This window comes from Hemicordylus capensis, chromosome 2 (assembly GCF_027244095.1).
Source record: "Hemicordylus capensis ecotype Gifberg chromosome 2, rHemCap1.1.pri, whole genome shotgun sequence".
Lineage (NCBI taxonomy): Eukaryota > Metazoa > Chordata > Lepidosauria > Squamata > Cordylidae > Hemicordylus > Hemicordylus capensis.
Genome location: NC_069658.1, coordinates 181,293,984 through 181,306,598, shown reverse-complemented (window position 1 = coordinate 181,306,598; position 12,615 = coordinate 181,293,984). Strand labels below are relative to the sequence as shown.

Here is a 12,615-nt window from a genome sequence, read left to right as displayed (position 1 = left end):
CAAACACACACACACACACACACACACACCAAAGTGTGAGATTTAAAAGCTGATTTATTGGCAATGGCCCCACCACATCATTTTTTTCAGAAAAAGCTGCTGCAAATAGAGGATTTTTTTACCCTGGACATAATTGGGGCTAAGATGCAGCCCTACTCTAGAGAAAGCCAAAATAATGTGTGAACTGGGCCCCTATAGCCCGCTGCAACTTCAGGGTAAATCTGGCTGATATGTGAATTTGCACCCTGCATCCTGGAGGATAAGCGAGCTAAAAGCCATGTGTGTAAGCAGCAATCCTAGCCCATAGTATGTTTAGCAGCAATCCTAGCCCATAGTATGTTGCATGTTCTTGATAAGGATTTGTGTTTTGCCCTGTCCTAAGGCTTTGCTAGGTACTTAAAAAAATTGGGTGCCGGGGGGGTTGCCAGATGTGGCTTTTTAAAAGCCAAATTCTGGGTTACAGCTCCTGTTTCACACGAGTATACCCCTCAGGTTCTGGCAATAGCCTCCCTCTATTTTGCTAACTAACCCCTTTCATGCTCTCTAAAGGAATCCAACACTTTCTTCTAGTTTTTGAAGTCATTAACTGCTAGTACACCTTTATATAGATCAGTTATATGTTTTGGTCAGGGACATTATTGGGGTCCTATCAAGATTGGGTCCCTGGCTCACATCTTTCTTGCTTTCTTTTAAGACTTCCCTCCCCTTCACAATCACCCACCACTTGCTCTTGGGCCACCACCAAGAACCTTCCACTGAGCCCAGAAAATCTGGGTTGCTGCTGGTTATGCGACTGAGGGCTCCATGCGCCACAAGAGCCACCCCCCTCCCAGCACAACTGCCTCCAGAGGTGCACCTAGGTAATTTTGGAGCCTGGACCTAAAGGCCTTTGGAGCTCCCTCACCCTATTGCAAGTTAAGCATCGTTTTTTAACTCATGGGTTCTTGAGGGCACAAAGCACACCACCCAGGAAAGACTAAAGAGAATTGTGGGGGGGGGCAGTGTGGAGTGAAGGCCCTGGACTTCGGCCCCGAAGTCCAGGGGTAAGAACGCCTCTGACTGCCTCCCCCTCCTTTGCACACAAATGGAAAGGTAAGGGACAGAGAGTGGGAGAGTAAATGGGGAGAAGGTGCTCAGCTCCATTCCCCCTGCTTTCCATTACGGAGGGAGGAAGATAGAGGCTCGAAGATGGAGCAGATACTGACAGGCAGCTTCATCCAGATACATTGGGCAGGAGTTAACAGGGGCAATCAGGTAGGCAAGAGCTTTGGGGCGCCCAACCAACATTGGGGACAAGTCCTTTGGGCCCATTGCCAGCAACACCAATGGCAATATATTAAAATGAATGCAAGAGCATTCATTTAAGAGGCAGCCATCAAGGAGGTCTCTCCATGAATCAGCTGAATCATGATCCTTGAATCATGATCCTTGAATCATGATTCATCCTTGAATCATGATCCAAGTCAGCTCTAGGGATCCTTTGTTCTTTTGTCATTACTTAAATATATCATTAACCAAATAAAATGTAATTAAAACTTATCACTTTTTATATCATTCCAGGAGCGCCGGAACTAGTAGTGTTGAATCCGTTGCCAGAGATGGAGGTGGGCAAGGAATATAACTTGACATGTTGGGTTCACAATGTCGCCCCCAGAAGGAACCTCACCGTGACCTTCTTGAAAGGAGAGACGAAACTGCACCAGGAGACATTTAAGGAGCACTCTGCACGTGAAGCTGGTGATGTTGTGGTGACCCACAGCATAACAGCTCAACAATCCAAGAATGGGGAGGAATTCAGCTGCCAGGCAGACTTGGATCTGAGGCCTGAAGGGCAGCTCTTTGAAAAGGCCTCCCACAACCAATCACTAATGGCAGTCGGTGAGTTCAGATCCACTGCTATGGTCTCTCTTTCAAAGAAAATTTCAATGAGGCAAAAGATGGGAATTAATTGAGTTTCTGCTCATAGGCATAAATCCAGTCATAAATATTGTTGGTGTGACCTTTTCAAATTGTTGTAGTGATGGATTTCCTTCATTCCAGTGGCTATAAAACTCCTGTTTTCCATCCATGAAATTGATTTCTTAATTTTATTCTCATATTTGTGGAATTTGGTTAGGCGCAACTTTGTCTAGCTTCAGGATGATAGGCCAAGAAAGTGCTGCTGATTATCAGCTCATTTGCACTTTGTTCTCCTGCTTTCACTCACCATTCATTCATTCATTCATTCATTCATTCAATTTTTATACCACCCTTCCAAAATGGCTCAGGGTCATTTGTAATTTAAAATTACAAATATCTACTTCCATTTGCCCCCAACCCAGAGTGGGCAGTGAGTGCATGGAAGCCAGATGCTGTGGACAGGCCCTACTGTCCACAGATTGGAGAACTGGTCTTGTGGTAGCATGCATGACTTTGTCCCCTTAGCTAAGCAGGGTCCACCCTGATTGCATATGAATGGGAGACTGGAAGTGTGAGCACTGCAAGATATTCCCCTCAGAGGATGGAGCTACTCTGGGAAGAGCAGATGGTTCCAAGTTCCCTCCCTAGCAGCATCTCCAAGATAGGGCTGAGAGAGATTCCTGCCTGCAACCTTGGAGAAGCTGCTGCCAGTCTGTGAAGACAATACTGAGCTAGATAGACCAATGGTCTGACTCAGTATATGGCAGTTTCCTATGTTACTGGATTGGTAGCTGCATTGGCAAATGGCTGCTGAATATTTATTCATTTATCTATTATATTAATTCTCGTAGACGTGGCTCTGTGGGGATGCGTCCCGGCAACCCAGCGGATTGGCTGGGCGGTGGAGGCGCCGGATTGGCTGGTTGGCCGCGTAGGGAAGTGGCCGTTTGGGGAGGAAAAGAAAGGAAGGAAAGTGGGCAAGTAGAGAGGAGAACTGAACGGACTGGGGCAGAAGGGAGGGGAGAGAAAGCGGGGGAGCCTGGCTGGGCAGAGACAAACAGTTGGCCACTTCGGAAGATGCTCTCTAGAGGGAGGGCTGCAGGAAGGAGCTGGCTGAATGCTTGGCCGCCGACACCAGGGACTGGAGGAAGGAGGATGCGGCAACGGCCAGCAGGGAAAACACAAGCAGGCCAAAAATCGGAGAGGGGGGAGCACGAATGAGAGAGAGAGAGAAAGAGAGAGAAAGAGGTGGAAACGGAGGAGGGAGCAAGCTGGGGCAGAAGGATTGGGGGGAAGGGGACTGAGGAAGAAGGCTTGGGGGGAGGGGAATAGGAGAATTGGCTGGCCCACGCTGGCGGGCCTGGCCTGGCAACTGGTGGTGGCCGCAGACTCTAGTGATTGAGAGAGGCAGGTGGCAGGGGAGACAGAGCAAGCGAGAGAGGTGCGTGGGGGCGGAGAGACAGAGCGAGCGAGAGAGGCGCACGGGGAGGGGGAGACAGCGCGAGCGAGAGAGGCTCGCGGGGGAGCGACAGCACGAGCGAGAGAGGCTCGCGGGGGAGCGACAGCGCGAGCGAGAGAGGCTCGCGGGGGAGCGACAGCGCGAGCGAGAGAGGCTCGCGGGGGAGCGACAGCGCGAGCGAGAGAGGCTCGCGGGGGAGCGACAGCGCGAGCGAGAGAGGCGCACGGGGGAGTGACAGCGCGAGCGAGAGAGCTGTTGTGGGGGGGGACAGAGCGAGTGAGAGAGCTGTTGTGGCAGGAACAGAGCGAGTGAGAGAGCTGTGGGAGGACCAACCAAACAAGTTCTCCCAACTAACCCCCAAAAGGAAGTGAACTACCGCACAGATGCTCTGTGCAGGTTCAGCGAGTTTAACATATTTACATACCACCAATATAAATGGAAATTTATAATAAAACACAAATTGAAACAAGATAAAAACATTTCATCAGTTTAAAAATTTAAAAACACTGTTAAATTCTATGTCTAATTAAAAGCCTGGAGGAACAAGTGTGTTTTAACCACCTTCTTAAAAGTTGTCAGAGATGGGGAGGCGCTTATTTCAATAGGGAGCAGAGTCTCGGGGTGGCAACAGAGAAGGCCCGTCCCCGTGTAGCCACCAGACAAGCTGGTGGCAATTGCAGACAGACCTCTTAGATGATCTCAATGGCGGTGGGGCTCATAACGAAAAAGGCACTCTCTTAAATACCTTTGACTTAAACTGTTTAGGGCTTTGTAGGTTATAACTAGTACCTTGTATTTTGCCCTGCAGCATATCGGTAGCCAATACAGTTCTTTTAATATAGGTGTATGGTGGTCTCTCCAAGATGACCCAGAGACCAACCTGGCTGCCACATTTTGCACCAATTGCCATTTCCAGACTCTGTACAAAGGCAGCCCCACCATTGAGCACATTACAGTGATCACATCTGGAGGTTATCAGCATATGCCCTCCCTGTTCTGAGGTTGTTTATCTCAAGATACGAATGCAACTGGTGTATCCACCGAAGCAGATAGAAAGCGCCTCTGGGCCATTGCCTCAACCTATGACACCAGAGAGAGGCTGGGATCCAGAAGCACTTGCAGACTGTGTACATGTTCCATTTGGGAGGATGTAACCCCATCCAGGTCAAGCAGATCGAAGTGGTCTCCTGAGTTCCAGCCCCACATACTAAGTACCTCCATCTTATTTGGATTCATTCTCAGTTTGTTATCCCTCAGCCAGCCCATCACCTTCTCCAGACAGGCATTTAGGGAGTGTATGCCTTTTCCTAATGATGTTGATATGGAGAAATAGATTTGGGTGTCATCAGCATACTGATAACACCCTGCACGAAATCCCCTGATTATTTCTCAAAGCAGTTTCATGCAGATGTTAAAAAGCACTGGAGAGAGTCAATTACCTTGTTCAACCATGGAGGGCTGTAGATGGGCCTATAATCACTTAACTATGAAGGGTCCAATGCAGGCTTCTTCAAAAGTGGTCTAATAACGGCCTACTTTAGACAGGAAGGTGTCCTGCCCTCCCTAAAAGAAGCATTTGTGATGTCTGTTAGGCCTCCTCCAATAACCCCTCTGCCAGATAGTTTAAGCCATGACAGACAAGGATCAAGAGAACATGTGGTAGGCCACACTGCTCCAAGCAGCGTGCCCACATCCTTGGGAGTCACAGACTGAAACTGATCCATGGTCACCATGCAATGGAGCTAGGATCCTGGCAGCATCAGCTCTCAGCTGCAATGTCTCATATTGACCACTGGGGGCAGGGGTTTAGGGTCATGGATAAAAGTGCTGAACTCCTCCCCTCTTTGTTCTTCCAGTGTTAGTCCCCATTTTGTCTCTCCAGAGATGGCTGTTTATTTTGGTCCCTCTTAATTACAGCTGAAATTAAGCTGCAGGCTTTTTCACATTTGTTTGTAACCTTTTCTTTAAATAAATCCTTGTAGTTCTTCAGTACTAAACAATTGTCTCAAGACCGCTTGCTTTGCTGCTTTCTCACTAAACTGGTTTTGCTTTGCTATTTGGGGACTCATTGCTTTTAAAATAACAAACATGATTTCTCTCACTGCCTTCAAAGTGTTTTCAGTGGATCCCCATCTCAACACCTCACATGACATACTGGAGATCAGTTCTGAGATGGATGTGGAATGTGAGGTGGCTGGGCTTTTCCCAGCCAAAGAGGCCCGGTTTGACCTGACTTTTGCTGGAGAGAGATTGAAGTTCAGCAGCAACGTGTGGAATGATATGGCCACAGCCAAGGCTCAAGCATCCTCCTCCTCAGTAGGAAAACATGAGCTGAACTGCACAGTCTCTCTGGGGCCGATAATCAGAACTGCAACAAAAACTGTGGCTGTCTTCAGTGAGTATCATATCTGTAATTAGCACCTGAGAATGTTTGAGGCAAAGTTCTCCTCCAGCCAGACTGGAAAGAATAATATGTTTAACACAATTACTTTCATTTTGAAAGCAAAATACCTCAGAATGCACTGAGAAAGCAAAATTTCACAATGCATTCTGGGAAAGAAAATGGCAGCCAGCAGCTACCAGGAAGAGGAGCAGAGCTTGAAGCGCTGCTGCCACTGCCATCCACAGAGGCCAAGGTGTTTCAGTTTTAAAAGACAGAAATAACAACATGTTGCTGTCACTGGTAAACCACTCGCCCAGCTCTGAAATTTTTCTTCATTTTTGTGCCCCCTCAAAAGAGACAAATGCCTCCTCCACTTTAACCAAAGAGGGTTTTTAAAAAATAAAGAAAATGGAGGAAGTGTTTCAGCACAGCTGTAGCTAATCTATTGATAAACCATTTCTAAAAGTCAGCTAAGCCAAGCTCCTTTGACAGGCCTTAAGCCAGTGTGATGACAACTATAGTCACTCAAGCAATCTCGATGTGGTAATGGGGACTTTGCTGTATTCTCTTTGCTGTATTCCCTGTATTCAGGTTTGCCTGACCCCATCCTGCACGTTGACCCCCAAGCGGTCCTTGTCAACAAGACTGTGACCTTCACGTGCAATTCTAGTGGCACTGGATCCCCTGGCATTAAAATGCAGATCAGAGACGCCAAGGAAACCTTCGCATCTGCAAGCAATTCTTCTCTGCAGGTTCTCCGGACAGCCCAGGAAGAAGACGATGGGGGGGAATTTACATGCAAAGTGGAACTGATGGTGGATGGGCACCCAGTCCCAGTTGTAAAGAAGACCTTTGCAAAGCTCACGGTCTTCTGTGAGTAGAAGATGCTATAATCCATTTTTTATTCCTATTGTTTCAGAATTCTTCAATTTTGGCAACAAAGCAGCATATTCTAGAGATATCTATATGAGGCGATATAAAATATGATTATTTATTTGTTTGTTTGTTTAGAAAATTAATTAAACTTTTAAATTAAATTACATTCATTATAATTTAATTATTAATTATAATTTTCTGCAGTTCACGAAAATTATGCAAAGAGGTCAGCTCTCCATGCCTGGACACAGGCCTAGTTCTAGTAATCTTCTCAGTTATTTCTGTGAGTCTGAAGTATTGTGCAAGAGGACAGTGCTGCATGAAACATTTGATTCTGCACTTCCCTAGTGAAGCCTGGTCTAGCCAAAGTGTCCATGCTCTGGTCATCTCCATGTGGTGTACCTGAAAAGTGAAAAGTGTGGTCACCTGAAAACTTTAGTTGGGGAAAAATGCTGCATCCTGGTTATTAGGTATTATTCCAACTTTGTGTGATCTGTATTGGTTTCCTGTTTGTTTCCAGGCTCAGTTCAAAGAGCTGGTTCTTACCTTTAAAGCCTTAAAGGGTGTGGGGTCCAGGTATCTCTCCCAGTTGATAGATCTGCCCAGAGTGACTGGCTAGAACACTCTGATTATGCTTTTGGTCTAACGTGGGGAATTAATTTAACTTGGAAGGGGCAGCCTTTCACAGAATTAATTTGTGCAAAGTTCTGGTCTAGAAATGATTAGGAGATGAAAGTGCAATGCAACAGATTTGTTTAGGGATAGACTGGGGTACAGGGAGAGAAAAATGGTCATGAAAAACCTCACAATCTTAATATGAATCTCACGAAGAGGAATTTTAGCTTAAGGTCTGAATTGTCAATATATCAACTCAAGGCTTACTGTAGAAAGGACTTAGAGTGCAAAGATGAGGGGAGGAGGAAGAAGGCAAGGGGTTTTTAAATGGGTAGGAAGTTTGTATATCTTATCCCAATCAAATGGCGTGTTCGATGCACTTGCAGCAGGGCACACAGGCAGATTTCCTCGCAGGGGCAAAGCAAAAAGGCAGGAAAGAAAAGAGGCAAGTGGTGCAGAGTTACCACTTGCGTGTGCTTGAGACCCAGTGTGGTGTGCTTTCTAGGTGCTCTGAATTCTCTCTCTCTCTGCCATGTGTTTAGACCAGAGGTACCAGTAGGCAAAACCATGCCCAGGGGCAGTGCATGGGGTACACTCCTCTGCTGATGGGGCTGAAATTTGGGTGTTACAATGAAACTCATGGCTTCATGAATTGGTCACTGGTGGGTGTGATCTGAAGGGACAAAAAGGTGGGAATGCCTTGGAAAGGTGTGCTTGCACTCTTGAAGAGGCTGCACCTAAAGCTTACCTGAGACCCAGGAGTTCTTCCAGGTGAAGAGATATGGTTCTTTTCCATGCTAACGGCACTACCTTCAGGTCCTTCGCCAACTCATTGGCATGGAGATACGTGTGGTGAGGATGTGCTGCACTTTTTATTGCTGAGAGTATTCATGAGGCTTGCGAAAGGGAGTTCATCACTTCCCTTTGAGAAAAGCCCCTGACCTGGGTCTGCTTGTCAGTTTTCCTTCTCTTTCAAGAGAGGCTTTTGGGGATCATTTCCCCTGCAGTCATTGTTATTGCGACCTTGGGCATCATTGCCCCATGTCTTACTTTGTGCTGAGCAACCAGCTTGCACAGCTTGCCAAATAAGGCATATGCAGAGTTCACGGTATTAGCTCAGGTATCCATGATGGCAACGGTGAGCACATAGCTCCAAATCACATGGGAGGGGGGGTTGCCATAGCTACCCCAAAATAAGCTGTTCTGGCAACACTTCCCATACACTGAAGCTGTTCTCGTGCTCTATTCCCTGTATTCATTGTGCTTATGGAGCATGGTGATCCTATAGGCCAGGCCTGCTCAACTTTGGCCCTCCTGCAGATGTTGGTCTACAACTCCCATAATCCCTGGCTTTTGGCCACTATGGATGGGGTTTATGGGAATTGTAGTCTAAAAACAGCTGGGGAGCCAAAGTTGAGCAGGCCTGCTATAGCCCAAGGGTGGCCACGCGGAGGCTGGACTACAACTCTCATCATCCCCTGACTGCAGTGGCCATTGTGGCTGGGGATAATGGGAGCTGTAGTCCAGCGACTGTTGGAGAGCCTTAGCTCTGTCACCCCTGTTCTAGCTAGTTATTTGGGGTTGTTCTAGATGCTCAGTGTCTGGTTTCTTTGGGCTGCAGTTTTTCCTGCTTTTACAGTATTTATTATGTTTATCATAATGTTGATTTCGTATAATAAACTTGTAGGTTGGGGCTGTCAGTCAGGGGAACATGCCAATGAGGTGAGGTGATACACCTGCACTTTGGGGCAGTGAGTGTGGATATCCTGCCTCATCCCACACCGCCTCCGAGTGTCGCCTCACCTGCTTTACTGCCACCCATCAGCGTTTCCCAGCTGGCTAGCAAAGCACTAAGCAGCTGGACCCCTTCCTTTCGCTCACATGTGCATGAGAGAGAAACGAAGAGCTCCAGCTGCTTCGTGTTTTGCCAGTCGGCTGGGAAATGTGAGTGGCCCATGCCTATGCCCACATGGTGTTGACATTAGAGGGCATGGTTGGCATTTGGGCACCTGTGTGGCCTGTTTGGGCATTCCCCAGGTGGCTAGCAAAGTGCTAAGTGGCTGGATCACATTGCTTTCTCTCCAGAGAGAGAGAGAGAGAGAGAGATGAAGCAATCCAGCTGCCTATTCCATCACTGGTCAGCTGGGAAATGCTGAGAGGCCACATGTGTGCCAGCCATACCCTCTGATGTCAGCACTTTGGGGGCATGGCCAGTGGCACCTTGGGCTTGCCTGGGACAGTGCCAACGCTTGGACTGGCCCTGGCTGCAAACCACCTTGGGCAAGAATGGTGGGGTAGAATATTTATTTTAAGCAAATGCATTCATTTGACACAGTCAAGGAAAATAACCATGTTGTCTGCTCCATTTTAGATGGGCCCCGAATGAATGATACTCATTGTCCCAGTCACTGGGTCTGGACAGAAGGCAATGAAGAGACCTTTGTCTGCTTGGCCTGGGGAAATCCAGAGCCAACTGTTGAATGCTGGAAAGACCAGACACCAATTAAACTTGGGGCACCACAACGCGTCACCATGGATCAGGATGGGCTCTATCAGTGCAATGCTACCAATGAATATGGCTCCAATGTTAGATATGTGACCATCCATGTTGAGAGTAAGTTAACGTTCTTGTGAAATCTCGTCCTTGTACTTGTAGTGGGCAGCCAAGGATGGGGAACCTTGCAATGAACTGTGAATAAAGACAGTCAGATTGTGCATTATAAATGTATCCCAAGGAGGCCATGTGAGCTGATGACATTGTTGTAACCCACAATGCAATTGTTCAGTTATATGACCAGGGAGAGGAAGTCATCTGCCATGAAGCCTTGGATTTGAGGCCTGTAGTGCCACTCTTTGAAAAAGCCTCCTGCAGCCACTTACCAACTGTGCCTGGCAGGGGCGTAGCAAGGTTGGAGTGGGCCCAGAGACAAGATTTTAAAATGGTGCCCCCCTCACTGAAGCTCAGCTCATGAAGTAAAAAAATCTTAAATGAGGCTGTATAGTGGTAACAAAAAGCATAGTAAAATTTATTTATTTAAATATATATGTCACCATCCTAAATTCTTTTTTAAAAGGTTTTGTAAATTGTGGACGATGCAAGTCATTTAATGGTACTAGAGAAAGACATGCTGTTCTGGTAGCTCCAGGTCTTAACACTCACATATCAGTTTCAGAGGATGAATACATCTGAAGGAAGCCCGGGCAGGTGCACGGCTGGGGGAGTCAGTCATGTGACTTGCCTCTGGGGAGCCCCCAAGGCAGTGGGTCCCCAGACAACTGTCTGCCCTTGCCCTATTATAGGTATGTCCCTGGTGCCTGGGGATAACGTGGCAGAGGGCGAAACTAGGTAGAGCGAGTAGACCGAGGCAGGGAGAGGAGAGTGGGAATGAGTGTGCCTGCAGCTTGTATACTGACCCTTCATTCTACCCATAAGGGCCGCTTGTGCAGTGGCATTGTGCTACCTAGTTTAGTGGCCCCAGTCTGGAGTATCTCATGACAAATGTATGTGGGGTAGCAGACACAGAACAGGCCTTTCATGGACAATCCTAACTCACAGTGCCTGCCCCAACCCTTCCCTACAAGGCCACTTTACAGCTGAATGGAAAGTCAGTCAAAGGGTCTGCAGAGAGCCAAGGGTGGAGGACTCTGTTTGTTAAGCCTTTACACCCCTAGTTCCTCCTTTTGAGTTTCTGCTGCCATAACCAACCATTCCCAGGCAGGTTGCTTGCCTTGTGCTCCCCTAAACCCCCCAAACAAGATAGGAGATGTTCAGTCAGGCAAACTAGATACTCCCTGGAGCCTAAGGGGAATCTCCAAAATCCAAGAAACCTTCGGGTAGCATGTAGCCAAAGCAGTGCACAAGTAGGACTAGCACCAGGCCTGTAGCCCGCCTCAAAAAATTTGGGGGGGATTACAGAAGTCAGGGGAGGCAGGTTATAAATAAAACCCAGCACAGTCCAATGTTATAGTAAAACATCTTTGTTTATGACAACAAAATGGAGCAGAGTTTACAGGCCAAAAAGAAATCGGGATGAAACTTTGAGGGGAAACTGGAACAAAAATCTTAATACATTATTCTTGATCTGGTTGTTATTGGATCAGGAGGCAATTATTTGAAAGTTGCAAAAAGGAGAATCTAAGCCTTAAAAAGTGTGGTCTCCTGCCAGGAAACATAGGCCCAGCAAAGCCAGACTACAAGCCCTCTGAGTTTCTCTTCTAGGAAGGGAATTAATACGGTTATCTTATTCTCCCTACTTTTAAGCCCTGTTCAAACATTATGTTGCATGAATGTACAGTTGTCTATACATAGGTACATGTTTTGTGTGAATGACTGTGTCTGTACTCATTTTAAAAGTGAATCTGGGTACAGTACCTGTGTACACTGTACACTCAAAGTATGAGTATTAAATATAACATGTGAATAGGGCCATGGGGGGGAGAGATGAAAGTACCATTTTTAAACACTGGAAATCTGATTTATCCTTGCTGTCTAACTCCTCAGGGAGACAGGGATATTCCCGCTAATCACATTCCATAAGCTCCTATGCATGTGAAATGTGTCCTGAGCCCCAAGGAATAGCTTCAACCATTATCAGTCATTATGGCAGCAGGAGAACAAGGCCAAGAGAGGGACTCCTCTTTCTGCATCAATGAATCCTAATGGCTCACAGGATGACAAATCCCCAGGTGGCCAGGTGTGAAAGGTACAGGAAGAGCATGTGTGTTTCTCAGCCTTCTGTGAAATTGAGTTTTCATTTCATTTATTATTTTATTTTTTAAAAAATTATATTCTACCCATCTAGCACACTGCTGCTGCTTGGGACAGCTTACAACAATAAATGAGGACTCCCCTGTCCAATATTTAAAAGAAAACCTTTTCTCTACAGACACTCTGCCTGTCTCCTTTGCACACTATTATGTTTTGGGGAATCTGATTCTGTGACCTCTTACTATGGTTTTGCCCTGGGACATTGCCTAGTCAGAACCTGGGATCTGATATATCCCTTAATGGTTCGTGGATGCTTCCTTAATAGGCAATATCTCAAACCTTCTCTGGGTGGGGACAATCATAAGAGTTTAGTAAGTTGACATTTAGCCCCCGTAAGTATTCGGTGCATTGCTGACCTCAGAGTTGCCAAGGGAGGGAGGTTCGCTAACTTCATTCCTGCTCTCTGCCTAGTACTTTCTTGACTATGGTCTCTCTTGACCTCCTTCAATTCTCAGGGACCTATGAGACAAGCTGCTCATCCTTAGTCTGTTTCACTTTTATTGATGTCATACATGACCCTGCTTCCTTGTTCCTCCCTCCTTCCCCCTTCCCTTTTCTGCCTTCCTGCTTCTGCCATTTCAGCCCCAAACTGTCCTGTTGGCTGTTTCTTTGCAC

The 12,615-nt window shown here is 46.8% G+C and overlaps 1 protein-coding gene across 1 annotated transcript in view; it reads left to right on the top strand.

Annotated features, from left to right (window-relative positions):
- The window catches only part of LOC128342408 (intercellular adhesion molecule 5-like), a 48,589-nt gene that overhangs the window by 19,353 nt on the left and 16,621 nt on the right, over window positions 1-12,615 (top strand). The window contains exons 6-9 of the mRNA XM_053289669.1: window positions 1,561-1,878; window positions 5,472-5,753; window positions 6,333-6,614; window positions 9,604-9,846. Of these exons, the coding sequence (XP_053145644.1) occupies window positions 1,561-1,878; window positions 5,472-5,753; window positions 6,333-6,614; window positions 9,604-9,846 (1,125 nt within the window). The remainder of the gene's footprint in view (window positions 1-1,560; window positions 1,879-5,471; window positions 5,754-6,332; window positions 6,615-9,603; window positions 9,847-12,615) is intronic.